Source organism: Ascaphus truei, chromosome 1 (assembly GCF_040206685.1).
Source record: "Ascaphus truei isolate aAscTru1 chromosome 1, aAscTru1.hap1, whole genome shotgun sequence".
In the NCBI taxonomy this organism is placed as follows: Eukaryota; Metazoa; Chordata; class Amphibia; order Anura; family Ascaphidae; genus Ascaphus; species Ascaphus truei.
The window spans coordinates 231,419,960-231,443,450 of NC_134483.1; the positions used below are offsets into that span (position 1 = coordinate 231,419,960).

At 38.6% G+C, this 23,491-nt stretch overlaps 1 protein-coding gene across 5 annotated transcripts in view; it reads right to left on the reverse strand.

Moving 5' to 3' along the window:
* FER (FER tyrosine kinase) overlaps positions 1–23,491 on the reverse strand; it is a 314,315-nt gene that overhangs the window by 176,334 nt on the left and 114,490 nt on the right. The window contains exon 15 of one of the 5 annotated variants that reach the window (XM_075602041.1): positions 5,870–7,317. The exons of the other annotated variants lie outside the window; for them this stretch is intronic. Coding sequence (XP_075458156.1) covers positions 7,159–7,317 — 159 coding nt within the window. The 3' untranslated portion in view covers positions 5,870–7,158. Of the gene's footprint in view, positions 1–5,869; positions 7,318–23,491 lie in introns of those variants that run through there. 5 annotated transcript variants of the gene reach the window in all.

Genomic DNA, 23,491 nt, shown 5'->3' on the forward strand with positions numbered 1-23,491 from the left:
CCGACCCCTGTGCTCTGTCCCCTTCTACCTCCTCCCTCCCCTCCCCCCTTCAGCCCCCCCACTTCCACCTATATCCGGTCAGCCAACACTGCCTCCCTCTCCCCATTGGTAAGAGGGTCATGTGACCCTGCTCTGCGCTCGAAAGACTCTTTCCGTTGTCTCCCCAAGCGCCCTGCGTGGACGGGATGAAGATGATTCAAAGAGGTAACCGTGCCAAGCACAGTCATTGCCAGCAGGTACTCGGCCTAAGGTCATCTCAATATTCCCTGGTCTGGCCTGTGACCAGGAAGGTACCAACGTACACCTACACATGACAAGAGGGGGTAGCACTACCTCACACTTAGGTGGGATTGCTAGTGCAGACACCTGGGATTATTGGTGCGACGGCACCCTCAGCACTTTGGGGCAATCACTCAGGATGTGGGCTACTGCCTTTTACTATTATATTGTATTGGTGTGATCTACTGTTATATGCTGTTATAGTAAATACGAGTTATATGATACATTAGTTGTGGTAGTATTATTGCTATTGTATTGGTTCCAATGAGAAGCAAATCTCGCCTATGCTGGGATCTTCATAGGTGGAGACGCTGCACTAAGAGACAGAGAGAGGGATCACCACAGGCTCCAAGAAGCGGAGGCCCAGACCTCATGTGAGCACACAGGCAGCACCCGTAATTGCCCACGGTTTCCCATAGGCGTAGGGAAAGGGGGTTACACGTGGATTCCGCGGAACCTTGGGATAATATCTGATAAATGCTAGCACACAGGTACAGCCAATTCATCTGAAGATTCCACTAACACAAAAAAGATTCAATTACAAAACATTATTATTATTACTACAGTACTTACCCCATAATCTACCCTGCATCTTACTTTCTGAAACAATTTATATATTTTAAAAAAAAATTGGATGTTTCAATTTAGTAATCAAGGTGTAACAAAGCTTCATTTTACCATCATTTAAAAAAAATTGTAATACAGTACTGTACATAAATCATTTGCAACACCTGCGATCACAACTTCTACCATTATACATAAAATAAGAACATAGTTCTTGTTCTTTCCCTCTTCATGTACCCCTCATTCCGCTTTACAAGGGAAGTGGGGGAAAAAAACACCCCACAAAAAAAAACATATCAAGTTTTAAAACAAACATAATAAAAATGGCTTGGAAGCACATCTACTTATACATGCTTGTTCCATATATTCTGATAGCTCCTAAAAGCTACATTTGAAAATTATACTCTAAGAGGGGTATGCACTAAAATGTGATGGCACCAATCAGAGCACTATTGCGCTTAAACTCCCATTTACTTCAAAGGGAGCTTCCGCTCAATAGTTCCCTGATCGGCACACTATCACAGTTTAATGTATAAACCACGCAGTTTAAGTCTCATCATTTCCTTGAACAAATGAACGGTTTACTGAAAATGACAAACAAAAAAGTAAGTTTTTCATATGTATATGTCCTGAGAGAAAAAAATATCAACATGCACTTCACTACTTTATTTTGTTCAGGGTATTTTACACTGGTGAGCAGGCTGAAGGACAAAGGGTCACTCAGTGTACCTCCGATTCATCAGAGTAGCAATAATGCTATACCTGTCCTTTACAAAATTCTTCAAACGTTCACATTTACAGAAGCCTCTATTAAAACAGAAATGTCAGGGCAGTGCTTGGATAGATTAGAAATTGTGGAATTAGGAATTACTTTATAGGGTAAAGAAACTGCTCTTGCAACAAAAATAATCATGCTTATTGAGCATAAAAAGACATTTTCAAAACTTGTATATAAAAAGGAAAAAAGCTGGCATTTTATTCTAGATTGGATATAAAAGAAAATGGGTTTAATGTAAAAAATGACTGTGGTAAATTAATAAAATATTGAAGTTATGCATACTCATGCACACAATAGATAAGAAAAATGCAGCTTCCAAAGACTGCAACAATTCTTCTTTGTAACTAGATATAGACTGATGTTATTCCTGGAGAGTTACATGGCAGACCCCTATAGATTAATTGTTAATTATTCAATCCAAAAACTAATACGGATACCACCAATATCACAGCACAGATTGTCTGGGCAAGACCACATAAGTATCCTTTGGCTTATTAAATGCATATCCAATCAAGCTCTCAGTAAAAAAATAAACATTGGCAACATAATTTTAAATGTTTTTTTATGTCAAGAACAAGTCCTCGTTGGATGGCAGCAAGACTTGTCAACATTTATTACATTACTGATGATCCCTGAATTCAACAAGTAGATTAGACTGCAATACCCGCAAAAAGATTAACGTGAGGTAGCAAAATAGGCATATAATCTTTTTTTTCTTAAGTTGTCTTGGGTTGATATTTATATAAACAAAAAATATATCATAAAAAATGTATTCCAATACAAAACCTAATCATAAGAGCAAACAAGACAGCAGGACTTTAAAAAAAAACTACAGGAGAACAGCTGATAATTGAATTCAAGAAGGGGGCTACAAAACACAATTTTGAGGTGAATGTAAATTTGAAATTAAATGCACCTAATTTTCTAAAACTGTAGTCCCATAGGCGGTCTTCGTTACCAAAACCAACCCAGAGGAAATGCATTAGGAGTAAAACGCACGAGATGACTGCATTGGAGAACGGGGCTGCAAACGTCAGTTTCGGACACTAGCAGCACCATACCCGATATTCTCCCCCAGTCTGACTTTCAGGTATATATACACATACATATACAGTACATACAAAACCAGATACTGTACGCATCAGGGAAAGATTTTGTCTTATGACAGAGTGTAACAATAGGAACAAGGCAGAGCACTGCCAAAGAATTATTAGAAGGCTTCACATTAGTAAAAATAGAAAAATATTTTTTGGATCATATTCTCGATACACAAAGAACGCACCTACGCATTTCGGGCCATACGCCATTTATCTGCATGCTGTTTGATCAGCGCTATGGACTCCGTGGACAGACAGAACATATGGACGCCCACTGAGTTACCTCAATCCTGTTTTTCTATTCATGATTCTTTGCTCATTGTGGGGACATATATTGTACCTTTATTATTGTGTTTTGGCCATTGACAGCACTAGGTACTAGTTCCCTATTCCCTGGCTATGGGGTACAGAAATTTCTCATATTTTGTATGGAGACCTATTGCTGACTGTTCATAACTTTATATGTATACAATTAACCTTTGAAGCACTGGTTTTCTCACTTCTAATTATGACAGATTGTGACGGAGACACTCATGCCTGGTGTCATAGTATTTTTCTTCTTTCTTTTCTTTGTTCCTACAAGCTCAGATTTATGCTCTATATCTTTTTCTATTTTACTATCACTAGATTTTTGTTTTATGAAATCTAATTAAATGTTAGGTTTTATTGTTGCCATATCCCAGAGTGCTTCTATAGGAGAACTTTTTTTCTTGGGATTATTACCTAACTTTCCCTCAATATTAGAAGGAATTGACAAGTAGTTATCAAAAACAGGCACCATTTTGATAGGTACAAATGTCAATATAGCAGATTTCCCTCGGATAGTACATTGACACCAGGATACAGTATTTCCATAGCTAGATTTGGACTAGAGGGACTATGATCAATAGTCCTATAGTATGTATTCCAATGTAGCCTAAAAACGCCAACAAGTTACTAAATAATTTGAGATTCATTCTACTGATCCATGCATTAATCCATGCCTTTATGAAAGTGACATTTTCTTCCCAATATTTTTTTTCCTTAAATCCTGCATTTTAGCCAGCACTGAAAGAGATAATTCCACTACTTTTACATTGAGTTAAAGAAAATGACTTTCCAGCAGGTTCCCTTTTGAGGCACAAGCTAGGATAAATTTCAGAACAATAGAAGAAATCACAGCACTAATCCTCCTAAAATTAGGGAGGGAAAAAACACACGGCTACCATAGAGGTAAAGTAAATATTGTTAAGAAAAGGTCTTCTGCATACTCAAGGTAGCAAAACATGGAGTTTGATGTATCAAAGCAATTAAGATAGAGATTACATTGTGGACTTGAATGTTGAATAGGCTTTAATTTTAATGTGCGAGTCACTCCCTGTTTCTTTTTATGGCAGATAAATACAAACCTAGCCTGGCCCTCCTTCTGGCCTGAGAATAACCAATCTGACACTGAATGGTTTAGTCTTCTGTATGTATACTGTAATGTTAGGGAAAGCAACATATCCAAATATGTAAGCGTTTTCCATGCATTTGATTCTTAGGACAAAATGAACGAACAATATTTTCCTGATTTCAATAAAAATTAGAGATTATGTTGGACCTTAATTGAGGTATGATGGTCAACTCAACGTCATTCGTATGCATGTTAAAGTAGGACGGACGACATGATGGCGTGAAGCTTGAATACTCTTCTTGCTGTTTTATTGTATGTAAAAAAAGACAATCTTTAAAGTCACTATTTTAATAGAGACCTTCCTGTGGTGGTTCAAAAGCTGTTAGCTGATTAAGATCAAATTAAGATCCCAGGTGGGTTGTGGATTGATGACCCTGGGCTTTAGTTTTTGAGTATCTTTGATAAAGCACAGTTTATGATGATTTCCTAAAATAGTTTTGGCCAGATGGACTACGATAAGAGGAAAGAATCCCTTTGTGATGCACTCTAGCTCCTCACATAGGGATTCTTTCCTCTTATTGTATTTCAAATCAACCATTTCCTTGATTGCACCCATCCAGTACGTATCTGCTGTGCAGGGACCACCCTTTCTTTGGCAGATGGACTCCTAATACTGAAATTTGCACTATTAAGGATGCTGGATGGAAGCCTTTTGCAAAGCATTACGGGAGGAAATCTAGAATCTGTGCGATTTTAATCAATCAGCAGAGTTTAATGTTAAGTTGCAAATGGTCTTAAAAATATAATAATTATTTTTTATTGCCGGTCACACCACTGAACAGGTCTAGTTTTGTGTTTTATAGGACTGGTGGTATCTGGGTTCAAAATCTGGGTTTCAGGAAATTTGGCGTCACAAAGTTTTTCTGCCAGTATGATAAAACGAAAACCTCTCTATTTTTGTACCTTGAAAGATTTCTGAGGGGTATCTGCAAATACCAGAGGCTATAACCAAGAAGGTAAATAAAAAAAGTTTGTAAGTTTAGTAAATATGAAATATCAAAGCCCTTAACAGCAAGTCACGGGAATTGCAGATTAATCTTTGGAACAGTTGCTATTACACGAACCAAATGATACCAAGAATGTTAAAATGTGGTTATCTATTTCTTTTCTCATGAAAAACTATAAGTTATGAAGTCATGTTTCATATCCAGGCACGCATATTATGTACACCGACGCAACAGTGAACATGGCGTTTGTCCAAGCATTATAGAAAAAAGTATTTTATATATCGAGGAAAAGTTTAAAGTACAAAAGAAAGGCTTTTTTTCCTTCCTTAAGTCGTAAAACTGTCAGGGGGGTTGATTAATAAAGGGGTGGACTGAGAACACTCAAAAGGGGGACATATGTTGTTTTGAATGAAAGTGTTTTAGGATATAAGCTCTGTAATTGAGTTCTGAAATTAGAATTCAGCAGGGGTGCGTTTTGGGATCAGACATGTGAATTCTGATCGTTCATACTCCAGTGCCCTCTCTGGGGGTTAACCTGATACATGTTCTGCGGAAACATATAGGAATCCTTACTCTTTGAATAAAAGGTCTCCCTTTTACACTATGTTCTTGTAATAATATTTTTCTGTAACCTAAGCATTATACTTTTTGTATATTAAATCTAAACTTTAATAAGTAGTGACTTTGGGCTCTGATTGAACAGTTGCACACTTTGTAGAGAGTAATTAAAGGAGGTTTTTTTTTTTTTAAGAAATAAAATCAGTTTGGTGGTACTACATAATACTATTCGCCTTTTTTTATTTTAAAATTCAACTCAATGCCATTTGTAATGAGTTTTAATATACTATGCAAGTTTTAATTTCTATACCAGACTTTTTAGCCCAGCTCCCTAGCAGTGCAATATCTTTGTAACACTTTTCTTTTTGTGATAATTTGTTGCCAATATTTACAGCAGTTTGAGCTGTGAATTGTAACAATAGATAATGTCACCTTAGTAATTTAATAATACAGTGTAGCTACTGAGTTACACTGACAGGCAGCCATTTAGTGAGCCCTGGGAAACAGGATTTTGCGGATTGATCGCGGTAGAACCAATCGATCGGTAGCTTACAGTGGCAAGAAAAGGTTTGTGAACTGCTAAGACTTTTCACATATTTCAACCCTAAAATGTTATTAGATCTTAATCTATGCCCTAATAATAAATAAAGATAACCTGATCAAACAAATGATATAAAAACATGATACTTATTCAACATTTATTCATCCACAAATTATTCAACATTCAATATCCATGTGTAAAAAAATATGTGAACCTTTAGATCAGTACCAGGTCGCACCCCCTTGAGCAGCAATAACTTCAACTAAGTATTTCCTAACTGATGGTCAGTCTTTCACGTCGGTTTTGAGGAATTTTGGCCCATTCCTACTTACAGAACTGCTTAAACTGACATTTGAGGGCAACAGATTGATGGGGTTTAGGTCCGAATTTTGACTAGGCCATTCTAAAAATGTGGAATTTCTTCTTCTGCAGCCATTCTTTTGTAGACCTGCCTGTATGTTTAGGGTCATTGTCTTGCTACATGACATGACCAACTTTCGCATTAGCTACAGCTCACCGACAGATGGCCTGACATTCTCCTCTACAATCTTCTGATACAATGGAGAATTCATGGTGGTGTCAATGATGGCAAGCCGTCCAGGTTCTGAGGCAGCAAAGCAGCCCCAAACCATCTCTCCCACCACCATGCTTGACAGTTGGGATGAGGTTCTTCTGTTCGAACGCAGTGTTTGGTTTTCGTCAAACATAACATTACTCATTGAGGCCAAAAAAATCTACTTTTGACTCGTCTGTCAAGAGAACATTGTTACAGAACTCTTGTGGATCATCGATGTGCTCTTTGGTGAACTTCAGATGGGCAGCAATGTTCTTTTAAGAAAGCAGTGGTTTCCTCCTGGCTATGCTTCATGACCAAGATTGGTGTTCATGTCTATTTATGATAGTTGAAACATGAACATTCACATTGGCCAAGGCGAGAGTGGCCTGCAGATCCTTGGATGTTACACTGGGGTTCTTTGCGACTTCCTGGATAATTTGGTGGTGACCAAAATCCTTAGAAATGATTTTGTAACCCTTTCTAGACTGATGAGCATCAATAACTGCTTGTCTGATGTCTTCAAAGATTTCTTTTGATTGTGACATGACATTTTTCCACACACCTGTATGGTGAAGACAAAACTCACAATATTTCTGATCTTTATATAGGGTGGAGCCTCTCAAACTCACTCCTGAACAACCTAATTATTAAAACACCTGATTCTAATTATCCCTTTTAATTTAGCTGATATAACCAGGGTTTCAATTACTTTTGCACATATCCTCACACTTAATTACTAATTGTTGTCTAATTCATACATCTTCGTTTCAAAAGACATGGAATTGGTTAATATAAACCATAAGAGATCACAAAACCCCTATTAATTGCACTCAAGATAGGTCACACTAGGAATAATAGCCATGAAGGCTTAAATAGCCAAAACCTCCAAATTGGGTCGACCGCTATTTGGTCCCACAAGAGTACAGAAAATAGAGTTTTAATATTTAAAATATATAAAATTTAATATAAATAAAACAAGACGAACCAAAATAGTGATGATAAAAATCCCCATGTGCTGGGTGGAGGCAGTTATATATTATATCGGTAATAGGCAATAGTTATATAATATAGGTATCTAAATTGAAGCATATGGTAACCGGACCAACCCCACAATTATAAGGGGCTGTTTCTCATATAGCAGTATTTATATAGGTAAGGAAAGTATATCAGTAGTGCAAAGTATGGATAAACAGAACACATGTAGCTTCTATGTTGAACGCTAGCTGCTGGTTCCGGACGACTATTCAAGGCACAAAGCGTGGAATTTACACTATGGACACAGCCAGATCGTATGTTTACCTTTACTAAAAGCTAAAGCTCCACATAGAGGTTAGATGTGGATGCTGACAGGCTGTAAATTTGTTTGCTTATTACTAGCAGTTAGGATCCAGGGCAGGAAGGGAGCGATGTCATCAGGAACACCCAGAAAAAAACACATAAAATATCATAGTGCAGTGGGTTAACTAAAACGTGATTATCAATAAGATAACTTGGCTCTTATAGATGACCTACTTACAACAAGTAAGATAAAAAACAGCAAGTGGTTTAAAGATGGTTCTTGGAAACTTCAACTTGCAGTGGCAGGTGGGTATGACCGCAGCACGCAACAGTGAACACTGATATCAGGCTGGATGGTAGATTCACGAAGACCTCAACTTCCAGTCAGATACATGCAATCATACAGGAATAGAGGGAAACCATAGTGTTGACCAGATAACACCAGACTTTATAGATAAAAAGTATAAGACATGTACTCACAATGTGATATACGAACAAGATCACATAAGGTTTTACTTGAGGCAGTAGGTATGGTAAATCGGCAGATGGAAACTCCAGTCCCTTCAGTGTCCCTCCTCGAGGGTGCCCCCTCGTCCGGTCGCGGATGGAGCGCGTCTGTCGTCACGTCCGGGCCTTGGGGTGACGACTTCCGGTTGGAGCGGATAGGTGAAGGGATGATGGGATCGCTGTACCGACACTGTGCCTCCGGGGATGGAACCGCTAGCCAGACTGCAATTCAGCTGTACTGCTACTCTGCTAACTCGGCTCAACGCGTTTCGCTGTGTACCACAGCTTCCTCAGGAGCAATAATTACATCCTCAGTGGGTTGTTATTAAATAGTATACACAATTAGGTGAATAATTAGAAACACTCAAATAATTAAATAATTAATTACACACAGGTTCTCCCCATAAAGGGTACATAATCTCTGTGGTCCAAAAATACGGCGCATAAAATATATTACATAAATTTATTCCAGAAAAATATATATTAAAAATATGATAGTCTAAAAACATTCATTTTGTAAAACTCCGTTTATGAGGGGGTATCGGCGAAAAAATAGGGGATGGAAGGGAGAGAGAGAAAAAGCATTAATTAGTGGAGGAGATATGAGTCAAAAAATAACAGACTTGAAACAGCATATAATACTTAAAATATATAAAATTTATAAATATTTAAAATTTTAGTATAAAGCTAATGTATAGACAAAAAGTGCAATCACAGTGACTAAAGAAAAGGAGTGATTTCAAAGTCTACATTTAGACCATTAGGCATTAGAGTATGGAGTCTATGTACCCAATACATCTCTCTTTTGCTCAAGTCTAAGTCTCTATCCCGCCCTCTCCAATGCTGTGCAACATGCTCTATAGCAGTAAATTTTAGCCCTTGTGTACTGGAGTTGTGGAAGTTAGAAAAGTGCTTAGAAACATTATGTGTCTGGACACCGCGTCTAATATTACTTAGATGTTCTAAGATGCGTGTCTTGATGGCTCTTGTTGTCTTTCCCACATATTGTAGCCCACACGGGCATTCAAGGAGGTAGATTATATAATCATAAAACAAGAAGGGATTTAAAGTGCAATAATAGAAATGAGGATTATAAAATAAAACAATATATGAACTGTAACTCTGATTATATAATCTACCTCCTTGAATGCCCGTGTGGGCTACAATATGTGGGAAAGACAACAAGAGCCATCAAGACACGCATCTTAGAACATCTAAGTAATATTAGACGCGGTGTCCAGACACAATGTTTCTAAGCACTTTTCTAACTTCCACAACTCCAGTACACAAGGGCTAAAATTTACTGCAATAGAGCATGTTGCACAGCATTGGAGAGGGCGGGATAGAGACTTAGACTTGAGCAAAAGAGAGATGTATTGGGTACATAGACTCAATACTCTAATGCCTGATGGTCTAAATGTAGACTTTGAAATCACTCCTTTTCTTTAGTCACTGTGATTGCACTTTTTGTCTATACATTAGCTTTATACTAAAATTTTAAATATTTATAAATTTTATATATTTTAAGTATTATATGCTGTTTCAAGTCTGTTATTTTTTGACTCATATCTCCTCCACTAATTAATGCTTTTTCTCTCTCTCCCTTCCATCCCCTATTTTTTCGCCGATACCCCCTCATAAACGGAGTTTTACAAAATGAATGTTTTTAGACTATCATATTTTTAATATATATTTTTCTGGAATAAATTTATGTAATATATTTTATGCGCCGTATTTTTGGACCACAGAGATTATGTACCCTTTATGGGGAGAACCTGTGTGTAATTAATTATTTAATTATTTGAGTGTTTCTAATTATTCACCTAATTGTGTATACTATTTAATAACAACCCACTGGGGACGTAATTATTGTTCCTGAGGAAGCTGTGGTACACAGCGAAACGCGTTGAGCCGAGTTAGCAGAGTAGCAGTACAGCTGAATTGCAGTCTGGCTAGCTGTTCCATCCCCGGAGGCACAGTGTCGGTACAGCGATCCCATCATCCCTTCACCTATCCGCTCCAACCGGAAGTCGTCACCCCAAGGCCTGGACGTGACGACAGACGCTCTCCATCCGCGACCGGACGAGGGGGCACCCTCGAGGAGGGATACTGAAGGGACTGGAGTTTCCATCTGCCGATTTACCATACCTACTGCCTCAAGTAAAACCTTATGTGATCTTGTTCGTATATCACATTGTGAGTACATGTCTTATACTTTTTATCTATAAAGTCTGGTGTTATCTGGTCAACACTATGGTTTCCCTCTATTCCTGTATGATTGCATGTATCTGACTGGAAGTTGAGGTCTTCGTGAAAATACCATCCAGCCTGATATCAGTGTTCACTGTTGCGTGCTGCGGTCATACCCACCTGCCACTGCAAGTTGAAGTTTCCAAGAACGATCTTTAAACCACTTGCTGTTTTTTATCTTACTTGTTGTAAGTAGGTCATCTATAAGAGCCAAGTTATCTTATTGATAATCACGTTTTAGTTAACCCACTGCACTATGATATTTTATGCTTTTTTTTCTGGGTGTTCCTGATGACATCGCTCCCTTCCTGCCCTGGATCCTAACTACTTGTAAGGGAATCAGTGCATATTCCCTGGAAGGTTGAGAATATTTCAGCAACACCTTATAATTTATCCTTATTTATTTATTTTTTCACATTATTTGTTGTTATAGCGCCGTTCCAAGTCACTGGGTTTCATGCTTATTACTAGCAGCCAGAGTTTCATGTAGAAGCTGCATGTATTCCACACAGAGGCTAGATGTGGATACAGACAGGCTGTATGTGTGCTTTCACCAGCACAAAGCGTTCAACATAGAAGCTACATGTGTTCTGTTAATCCATACTTTGCACTACTTGTATGCTTTCCTTACCTATATAAATACTGCTATATGAGAAACAGAACTTTATAATTGTGGGGTTGGTCCGATTACCATCTGCTTCAATTTAGATACCTATATTATATAACTATTGCCTATTACCGATATATATAACTGCCTCCACCCAGCGCATGGGGATTTTTATCATCACTATTTTAAGTGTTTCGTCGTGTTTTATTTATATTAAAACTTTAATATTTTCTGTACTCGTGTGACCAAATAGCGGTCGACCCAATTTGGAGAGTTTGGCTATTTAAGCCTTCATGGTGGCCACGCTATTATACCAAGTGTGACCTATCTTGAGTGAAACTAATAGGGGTTTTGTGGTCTCTTATGATCATTTATTTGTGTGGTTTTTGCTATATTCCTTCCCCCTTGCACCAGATATAGCTTTGTGTTTGTTTATGGTGAGCGACGTGTTATTGTGTCTGTTTTTTAATATAACCCTATTGGATATTTAAGAAAAGACTGGTTTTTATTCAAGAGAGTTGGCATGGAAAAAACATGGAATTTCCATAATTCTCATTGGGGTTCACACATTTTCCTCCCCACTGTAGGTAATTCATTTTCAATGAAGGTAATCAAATGCTGCATATACTAAACCACCATCACCCCCAAAAAATATTTTTCATTTGTAAAACCTGCTTGGATTGCTCTAACATTTTCAGAAATTGTAGCAAAACAGGTGTGTGTGTGTGTGTGTGACGGCGAAGGGGTAACCAGGCTCACTAATAAATATCAAGCCCACTTGGTTGCCCCTGATCCGTGTTTTGGGGTCCTAGAGTGTCAGCTCTTGGACCTGACTCTCGTATATGCATTACTGTGACTGTGTGTAAAATGATGCGACAATAAAGAATTTCTGTGTTTTTACCTTTCCAGGGATGCTGGGACCAGGAGATTGCTAGGCTATGAGTTTCAGAGTGGGTTTGACGGAGAGAGTCTTTGCAGATTGTGGCTATGTAGCGGGCTTCGGAGTTACAGGATACCCCAAAGATGTACCCAAGAATCAGGTAAGATTCTCTGATACATTGATGCACACTGCTCTGGTCAAACCCCTACCCTGAAACCGTTCTTGCAACTCACCACTAGGATTCCTGCTGCAGCACAGTCCCGCAAGGTAAATGGGGAATAAGGGGTTAATGTATCCCTGCAACATACCAAGAGTCTCTAGTATAAAAGGAGATGCCCAGTTCATCCTAACCCTGGTATATATGGGTTCAGGGGTTGCTCCAGTCCTGTATAAGACTGAGGCTTTTATTAAAATAAAAAGAAATCTAAGTTTGCAGAGTATAAGGGATATGGCTAGTGGGGATGAAACAGTTCACATTTTCACTCTTTCCCTCACACCAAAAGACTTAGGACATTTTAATAAGAAGATGTATAAAGTATATTTTATTAAACTGATTTTAAAATATAGTATGCTGGTACATTGAAACCTAAGTTGGGTCTTTCACTGTATGGACTCTGAGGGGGGCTTATGGACTACCAGAGTGTGGTGCCATTAAGTCTACGCTAGGCCTGAACATGAAAGTCACACTTGTGGCCAGAAGTGTGAACGCCACCTGGACAAAATGGCTGAGTGATGTACCCGCGTCCTGGGATGAATACAGGCCGGTCCGGACAGTAGTCACCAACCCTGAAGGGGGTTCAGCATGACAAATAGGCAAGATGGCGGTTTTTGCAAATGCCCCTGTGCCCTGTTGAAGCTCCAGGTGCCCGGCTTAACAAGACTGGCAAACAGCTGAGTGCCTAGCAGTAAAGTTCCCACGCTGCGGGTTGGCGGTAATGTTGTGGGGCTGGCTTTGGAAGGATATAAAAAAGTTAGTAGCCAACCCAGATAGTGTCCCAAGTTTTAAGTGAGTTCTAAGTAAGTCATCTAAGATTCTCAGATTGCTAAGTGTCCAGTTTCAATCTGCAGCAAGAAAGAAAAGGGGCTTCAGCAGAAAGCTGCCGGGATATTTTCTGTCCTGTTTTTCAACTGTGATCAGGGTGAGGATTCCCTGCGCTTAGGAGAGTCTAGTTGTTTTATCCCAGGTCCAAGTAAGTGTGTTTTCTTCCTGCTATTTGTAACTCATTGTGTGTATGTCTGTTTCCACTAAATAAATAACAAATATGTTTTACTCTTTGGTTTTGCTCAATGAAATGATCCTGTTTATAAAGGTGTAATGTCCTGGTCTCCTGTGACAGTGTGTTAAGTGCATAGTTTTGATCGTAAACAAAGACCAAAGGCACTTTAAGTACATTTTAATAACCCCTTTGGTGGGGACAGTGGAGTTGAAATATACAGCTGAACCCAGTTATAACACGGTGATTGGGGTCTACATAATGCAACCACGTTATAACAGGGATCGTGTAAAAAATGGCCGCCGCGATCAGAGGTTCCATGGCCGCCGGAGGGGGAGAGCAGGGATAAAACTCCCAGCTGTCCCAGACTGGCTGCGCAGCAGCAACAACACGCAGGTCTTATCCATGACTTACCCGGCATCTGGCAGCTCATCTCCCTGCTTCATCTGTCAGCTTCCGGCTGACAGATAAGCGCCAGAGCCAGCTCCCTTAAAGAGACAGTGTATCTATGTGTGACTGCATGTGTGTTAGTGAGCTGAGGAATTGCAAGAGGAATTCAGTGGGAAAGAGAAAAAACATCCTCTCTGCTTTTTTAAACACTTAATGTTTGGACTCTGCCGGCTAATAAGTATTCACTCCAATGGGAAATGAAGAACTACATTATTCATGCGTTTGTTTAAATAGGGCTCTTGTTGCCTGTCCTTTCCCCTATGGCTTTTGACACCCAAAGACTACATCTACAGACTACATCTCCAGGACATACTTGAAAACGAGAGGTGACGCTCAATGTATTACTTCCTGGTAAAATATTTTATAAATAAAAATAAAATAAATAAATCTCCCAGCATGCTCGCTGCCTGCCAGAGCTTCTCTGATTGGCCGATTCCGTGATTCTATTTGGAACTCTGCATGTGTGTGCTGTGCAGGTAGAACGCCTTAGCACCCTGAATGCCGACTATGAAAAGGGGTAAATGGGCTGTTATTGTCAAAGCATTGCTGCTAATGGTGGGGCAGAAAATAGTGTGTGTTGCTTGGTCTCATAGTCTTTGCATCCTCCCCAATGCAGCTTCAGATCACCAATATATCCCTGTCCTTGCACACTGAACTGTATTGGACAAGGAACTTGCATTATAGCATAAAATAATGTATTATGTAGTATGATAAGGATAATTAAATTGAGATGACTTCTATAAACCCAACTGTAAACATATGCAGCAGCAATGGATGACACAAAGTGTGATTTAGATGGCTATTGGCAATATCCTCGTTTTAAATAGGAAACACAAATTGTAATCCTAAAAAATTACCTAATGTTCATGTGTCATTGCCGTTTTATCTCGTAAACTATGTTTGTGAATATATGCAATGTTACTAGATAGAATTGTTTACATAATAATATTTAGTTATCCTCATTTTAAAAGGTCTTCTCCAAATGGATCTAAGTTAACAAACGGGGCTCTTGCCATCCCAAGCTGTATCACAGAGCTCAGATAACACATGCAGACAGTATGGTAACTGGCAAGTTATTCATATTTAACTGGAGCTTTCAGGTAGAAATCAGGACGCCAGGTAGAGTGTAATCAATTTATTCTAATGATCCACTGATTGTATATGTTAGTTCTTTTTCTGATTATCAGTGCAGGACAAGCACTTCCTCATCCGATGTCAATGATTCCAGTCTGGCACACTTGGAGTTACTTGTTTGTCTTAGACTATTATTTCCAAAGCTGAATATATCTGTAGGGACGAGGAACTCAATAGGGGAATGCTAAACGGATCAGAATATTTTAGGAGATGGAGTCAAACAACGGATACAGAGCACTCAAATGTTCCATGATACAATTGCTGAGTAATCTGATTATTTTACACAAATGACCCCGCGGGGTCATGTGACGTCAGTTGCCATGGTGTCACATGGTCCCGAGAGGTCATTTGACTCCAGAGCCGGGGAGGAGGAGGGTCCGGCAGCATGATCCCAGAATCAAGAGAGGTAGTGGAAGCAAGAATTGAATGCATTTTACTGCTGTTTCTTTGGAATTTGCTTTGCTCTGGGCTAAGGGGGGAAAACGGGAGCCACGCTTAGATCACGTTATAGTGGATTGCGTTATAATGGGGTTGAGCTGTATGTTGTCATGGATTCAGGGTAGATATTACTCATTTCAAGTACCTTGCATGGGTGAAAGGTAAGCCAGCTAGTTAGTGGTTTGTATTAACCCTCGTCACAAATATAAGTCACGTGCTCACAGATGTTCTGTTTGTGACAATATATATGACTGGATCAGAGAAACCTTCTTAGGCTTACCCACTCCAGGCCACTAAAGACAGCATATCTAGATGAGGATGAAACATGGGGCCTTGTTTCCGCAGGTCTGGGACAAGAGGTAACATTCAGCAATACTCTAGCTAGCCTGGCCAGTTCTTCGAAACAAGTGTCTTCTTGGCCAGGCTGGTGGAAATCAGCACTTCTACACAGTCATTTATTCTTTTCTTTAGGACTCTGAATCATGGTTACAATGGTAATAAGATGCAATGAAATCTATAGATGGAAAGCCCCAACTGTGAACATGGGATTAAAAAAAAACAGTTGAGATACTTCCCATTCTTCTATATTAAGGTTTCTGCTCTGGAAATCTGCTTAACCTCCTCAGTGCCACCGGCCTTCCGGCACCAACGATCATGTGAATGCTGTCCTGAGCAATCACATGATTAAGACTGGAAGGGTCCTCCCCTTTGGTTTAGTTCTAAGACGACACTCCCATTAAGCACGTATCAGAAATGCCACGTAGATATCTAGCAAAAGGTCATGACTTAAAGCGTACGTCATAAGGGCACTGAATGGACATTTGTAGGCTCCTGCAATATGAGGTTAATACTTTTGGTTCATAAAGCTCCACTCAGTACTCGTATTAACCGAGGACATCTGGTAACACGGCCTGTTGTGGTGGCATTGTTGGATAGAACTTCTGAAGCCAATCTGAACAATGAGTGATCCCTCTAAAGATGGGTCTTCATTTCTTTTTTTGTATGAACCATAGACGTTAGGCATGGTGATTATGCAGAATGTGTCCTTAAATGGTGGAGCTGGCATCAGAGGTGAAGACTTGCCAGTCTTGTACTGCTAATTCACATTCCTTTGCCAAATTGATAGATTTTTTTTTCACCAACTGGGCGAGTTCCACCTCCACAGAAATTCATTTTGAAGCACTCCTAAATTGAAGCTTACCCAGCAAACCACAAATGCTGCATAGCGTAGCCCCAATAGCGATAGGTATGTTCTTACAGCTAGAAAAAAAGATTCTTAGGAAGCTTTGAATCTTCTCTTGGATCTTCCGTCTCTTCTCCTGAAATAACAAACCCATGCCCCACTTTTGTTGAATACAGGAACTCAATCTATTTTGCTGGCAGGAAAAATGCTTTTTTTTTTTTTTAAACTCTTTAATGATCGAGCTGAAAGGACCGATTATTTCTTCAGGTATAACCCTCTGATTCCGACCTAACATTCAGAGATGTGCTGCTATCACCACTATGGTCTTTGTGAATGTATGGGGGTCGAGATGCTGCGATGCTGAACAGTATTAAAATTATAGAAAATTATGCAGCAATGGCTTTGTGGACTGGCAGATAAAAGGTAAGCATCATTCAAATCTATAGACAAAGATAGATCTGAGAAATTCTATTTTGAAGTGACGTGTCTTCCAAACTTGATTTGCCCATTTTAAATTTATGACGAGGCAAAACCTGCTTAATGACTTGGGTACCTGAAAATGTTGGACTATATCCTGCGTTTTCCTCAGCTTTAGAATTTGGCAGAATTCTGGGATGGAAAGCAATTCTTGAATGCTGTCAAAAAAGGGTTTTGCTATGTTGCATCTTTTGAGACAAGAATGCTCAAAGTTGTCTTCCCCTGTTTAAATTCTAGCCTGTAACTGTGACAGATGTTTTTTAGGCCCCAAAAATCCAATGTTGTTTAAGTCCAACAGTCCCGAAAAGTGGATATTCGGGCTTCAACTTTTACTCCACTTTCAATCCGGGACCCCGATTTTCAAAATTTTTGTCTTGCCTAGAGTTTACTGGTTCCAGGTCTTTGTCAACATCTAGGATTTAGTGGATTCTAGAAACTAAAGATGGTGAAAAAAGTCACTTGTCTATAAGTCTTTCCTTCCTGGTATCATTTAGAGGCATGCCACACCTAATGGATTCTGATCTTTCCCGAGGGAGAAATTATTTTATTAGAAATGTTAAAAAAGACTGCATCAAATACTTCACCAAATAAATATGGCCCTGTAAAAGGCAATGAGATTATTTTTGATGCTAACCAAGCTTTAACCCATAATGCATTGGGGCCACTACAAGCAATGTTGTCGTCAACTTAATCATGTGTTACCGAGATAATTGCTTTTGTGCAGGAATCAGAAACTGTCTTTGAAGTAGATATTTGCACCTGGATACACATTCAATTGAGATGCAATAAGCGAGAGAAATTGACAAACAAAAGGTTTGTTTACTCCACACCCTGGTAATAAACATTATTTGGTTTATTCCCAAGAACTTCAAAACAAAACTTGTTTCCTGAACAAACATTTAGACCCCCAGGGAAACAGATGCTATTTTCCTAATCAGATTTAACTCCGGTATTGTTGACCTGTCCAAAATTTATTATCATCATATGATAGATCAGGTATTACGAGGTTTTCCCATCAACTTCAAACACACACACACACACATTTAGTTTGAGTATCTTTTCCCAACCAATCAACAAAATCGCCCTACATGTTGATCAATGGGTTTAGAAACATATTTAAACCATAGACAGGGTATTAGTTAGTTACGAGACAAGAGTTTGAGGGAGAGCTCAGAAAGACTTATTGGAATTCCAATAGACATAATGTACGGTAATTATAATCATAATGCTTGTGCACTTATATATGTGTGTGTGTGTGTGTGTGTTTTATATCAATGTACTGTATTGTTAGATATGAAGAACTGTATTGTTAGGCCTGTAATAAGTACAAACCTTATAAGGAAGTGTAATTAGTACAACCGTGTAATTGTTATATTTTGTTGCTGTTCTAATGAATTGATGTTTATCCATCTCTATCGTGTCAATAACTTTCATAAACCAGGGTCTGCATGTGTGGATGTCTATCCTATTGGAACACATATCTACACATCTATTTCCTTAAGTAATAGTTTTGCCTGTATTATTATATTAATTCTTATAAGCCAGAGCTATTTCTATAGATGGATAACTTATAAATGCATCTATATTCTTATGTCTGGTTAAAACTAGAAACATATTTGCTAGTTAATTCTCATATGCCAGCAATACTCATATAGATGGATACGGTATAAATACATCTATGTTTCTATTTCTGGATAAGGCTAGACATAGCTTCACTAGTTAATTCTTATAAGCCAGAAATACTCAGATGAATACATTATAAATACATCTATTTCTGGATAAGGCTAGACATTAATCGATAACACATGTTAAGTCGATTTCTTCCTTAAACAGGCAGAAATTCTTAAGAAATTGCTGGCAGGAGAATCCTACTTCCAAGTCTTCCTGGTGATTGTTTGCCAAGATCTTGAAAGTTCTGTAAATACAGGCAACAGTAGTTACAGGTTTGAAAAAAGCATCCAAAGTAAAAGGTTTCCTTAAGGTTCCTTCCAATCTGCTCTCCATTCTATCAGAAAAGGAGGTCCTGTCTTTCCAGAAAAATGTTCTGCACACTAGCCGAGATACAGCCGCATCAACCTTAGGTAGCTTGTTCTAATTCTAGGCATATTGGTAAGAAAGAGGGTACATTCTGGTACATTACAAGTGACTAACTATAGGAAACTCAACCAAAATTATTGATATCCAAATGTATAATATATATGACAACCAGGAAGTAGCTAGTCTTCATTAGGTTGTCTATGAAAGCTATACCAAACTCTATTTGAGGATTTGTGTGTTTAACAAGCCCATAGTCGTCTTTGATTTCAACTTTTCAATTTTCTGAAGAACAAAGCCTTTGAGAATAAACAAAAATGTCTACATCTGTAGGCTGAGACAAACCAGCTGAATCATTATCATGACCAAGTGATGTTTGTTATCTACACCAGTTAGGCGATTTGCCTTTGAATGCTACACAAACTCCTTCTATATAGTGTCACATTTAAAATACAGAAAATAATCATGGCAACATTTCTTCAGATAAGGGACTAACACGGTATTTCTACTTAATTCTCATAAGAGGGTAATTTACCATCACAATTAGCACAAGACAAATGCTTGGTCTCGGCTAATGCTTTCTTTGATTTTACCACCCCTTAAGAGCTGAAGGATCAGCCCTTTGCTTAAGGGAGGCAGCAATAAATGTAGTGACCAGCAGGGAACCAGCACCAGTGATAGAATGAAAGGGCAGCTTCCATCTTCAAATAACCCAGAAAAACCAGTCCACAGGGGGTGGGAGCATTAGGACAATTGTCTATCTGGTTAACAGAGATGTCCTCTATGCCAACATTTCTCTATATCCACAAGCTACCACTGCTGTAGCACATCTCTGGAAGGCATCAGGTAGTCCTGAGTCTGGCAAAGCAGCCCAAGATGAGGCAACCATAAAATAATATTTAGTGAGGTGGAAGCGAACGTCTCAACCTCCATGGATATAGAGCAAAGAATGACTGATGGACTGAGGCTGTAAGAGGGTAATTATGCTTTAGAACTGAAATGAGCTGTCAAATTGGCTGTAGGCAAAGGGGCAGCATGTCCGTGTGGCCGCTATCTCCTTGATTGACATTTGGCAGCTGCACATTGGCTGGGGGGAAACAGAGGTAGTGCTGTGGACGGGGCACTTCCGAAAATTATTTTACGCCCGCCCAATTGTTTTTTTTTGGCAATGTATTAAAACGAGATATATATTTAAAAAAAAAAAAAATATATTATAATATATACACATACACAGTATGTTGATGTTAATGGATTAAGATTGTTAAATAAATTCATGCTCTATGCTGGGAAGCAGAGCTTGTTTTAAGAATGGTGTTGACGTTTGCTGTGAGGCGATGGAAGGTATTGGATGTTTTAATAAAAATATAACAAATAAAGCTAAAATTGTGGCCTAATCACCATACTCCAGGTGTATGCAGCTCTTCGTTCATTTTAAGTTAGGTAGTTGTCAGGGTAAAGCATGCATTCTGCGTTGGAGAATATTTTTCTTTGCTCTAACCTCAATGTGGATGTTGCAGGGTTAACTTTGTTTTATTGCTGGCTACTTTGGGGTTGCAGAAGAAAATAGCATGTAGAAAAGAGTCTAAATTGACCTGCACAAAAAAACAACAACAAAAAAAAACAACCTTGTGTATCTTTATGCGTCTATCACAATAAAGTGCTACACGACTTAATTACCTCTGTTCAATATGCTTGTTACATTCTCTCAGCTAGAAAACAGATCTGTACTGTATGTGGGCACTTACTCAAACATAAATAATCCTGTCGGAAAATCAAAATAAACTGCCAGCTACATTAACAATTTAGAAAAGCATTATTATCTCCAGGTAAATATACTTCAAGACTCCAGGATAAATACTTGGGCTTAAGAAATATACTTCCTAGACACTGTTTTTTTTGCTACAGCCCCAGGGAAAGCAAGTCTATCTTTGTCAACCCTTCTGTGCATCAAATCTATCTGAGAGGTAAATATTAAATGTAAAATTGATAAAAATCCTACTGAAATAAATGTAATTGAAACGTCACAAATCACGGCTAGGTACACAATAACGAAGCAGATCTTATTTTTTTAAATTATTTTTTAACAGCACGAATATAAGGGCAATAGTGAAAGATAGACATGAAATAATTTCCTTTTTATCTGACCGTCTCCGCACACCACTGTGAAAGCAAAGTCAAAGCCGTTATCGAACAAACATTTTCTAATGATTAAAAATCCCTAAAGGCAACAAAAAACAGGTTCAAAGCGCCTTACTTCAGTGCTCTCCTATACCAACACTGCTCTTGATTTACAGCACAGGAAGCATAAATACTTAGAACTAATGACAGAAAGTAGAGTACATTAACAACATCTACACAGTACTGTAAAGCCAATGTTGATACTGGAGGCTTTTGACCGCAGTCCTCCATCTTTACTGGTTTAATAAGAGGCATCACAATGCGTAGGATACTGTATCTACCAAAAAAATAAATACAGCTGCTGTTTTACTTTGCTTTCCTTTGCAATCAGACTGCACAGATATTTCTGAATGTGTGAGCTTACTCTGTTCAGATTTATTTAGCATACTAATGATGACCTGCTCTGGTGGTTTATGAAGTTATGAAAAAGAGATATGCTGTTGTATATCTGTGCACGCGGACTGTCATTTTCCCCTTAATCCTCAACAACTAAATAGGTCTTCAAAATTGGATTTCATCTATTGTTTCTAGAAGGGAAGGCAAAACATGAAAAAATACATTCCGGCTAATGCATTTTATTGCTTTTCTCCCTAAGCTCTTAATGTAATGATCATTCTGTGGAAATCACAGCAATTATAAAGCCATTCATCACTTATTGTCTAAAAAGCAGGAAAACAACATAATGACAAAAAGAAATCATGTTTGTTCCTAAAACCTGGCCTTGCATTGTTAAAAAAAAGTTTGTTCATTCTAACGCCTTCAGTGTCATGGGCTTACAATGCAAAGAAATTAATGTACACTAACTTCTGTTGCATCAATGAGAGCTCTTTTATACAGCAGGTATGGGAAATACACTATACCGTGTGATTTACAGAGTCACAAAATGTTGCTAGTAAACGTTGTCCTAGGTTCTCCCCTAAAACAATCTCTGTCACAAAACATTCATTAAAAAAATGTTTTTGAAAAGAAACGCATGATCTACAGCAAGGGCAGCAGACTCCAGGCCTCAAGAGCTACCAACAGGTCAGGTTTTCAGAATATCCCTGCTTCAGCACAGGTGGCTCAATCAAAGCCTAAGCCATTAATTGAGCCACGTCGGCTGAAGCAGGGATATCCACCTGACCTGTCGTTCGCCCTTGAGGCCTGGAGTTGGCCACTCCTGGTCTACAGCACACATACAATATGCGATTATCGATATACATAAGAGCTGTAATATACACGTCATCGCAATAGCATCTCTTTATCCAATAACATTATAATATTATAATATAGAAATTCTGATTTTTCCTTATCATGCCAATTATGGCATTAATGATGAGCTTCATTACATTATCCGATGAGAAGAATACAGGATATGAAGCCCTTCAAGTTCACAGTGATGGAGGAGATCATGGAGGAGTTCACAGAGGAATTTTGTACAGAGTTTAACGAGTAAAAGTATTTACACTGGGGCTTCCTTCAATTACTTTAATGTTGGAAAAGAACATTGTTTGATCATGAAAAATTTAAACATACAAAATAAACTTGCTTTAAATATTAACAAAAATGTTTCACTATCCATTCTAAAAGTGTCTTTTAGGTCTACAGATAGCATGGTGAGCATGACGTTTTCATGACAAACCATAAACCAGTCATCAGTGATAGCCGAATGAATCAATTATAATTAAAATATATATATATTCTTTTAATGGATTAAAGAGATGAACCTCCATGATCTCAAATTCAGAGTAACCACAATGACCAAGCCCTCCTGAAAACATTGGCAAATCTCCTGCCAGACTAGTGAGATCTCCCGTGTTACCCAGATCTGTGACCTTGCCTTCTCCCCAGATTATCTTTCTAGCTTTTGTTCTGAATGCTAAGCAACCTACTATTCTCACACCCCCACCCCGTCCCCGCAGCAGCACCGACAGCAGAGAATGGGGGAGCAATCATCAAGGAGAGAGACACACACCCGAAGATCTTAACCAATTTCCAAAAAAGGAAAACAAAAATACACATGGAAGGAAAATGTAGCGGAAGAGTTAGGTGGTGGGAAAATGCTGCGAGAGAGACAAAGTGTCATTAAACTACAAAGTTGTCTATCGGGTCACTATTGCAGGAAAC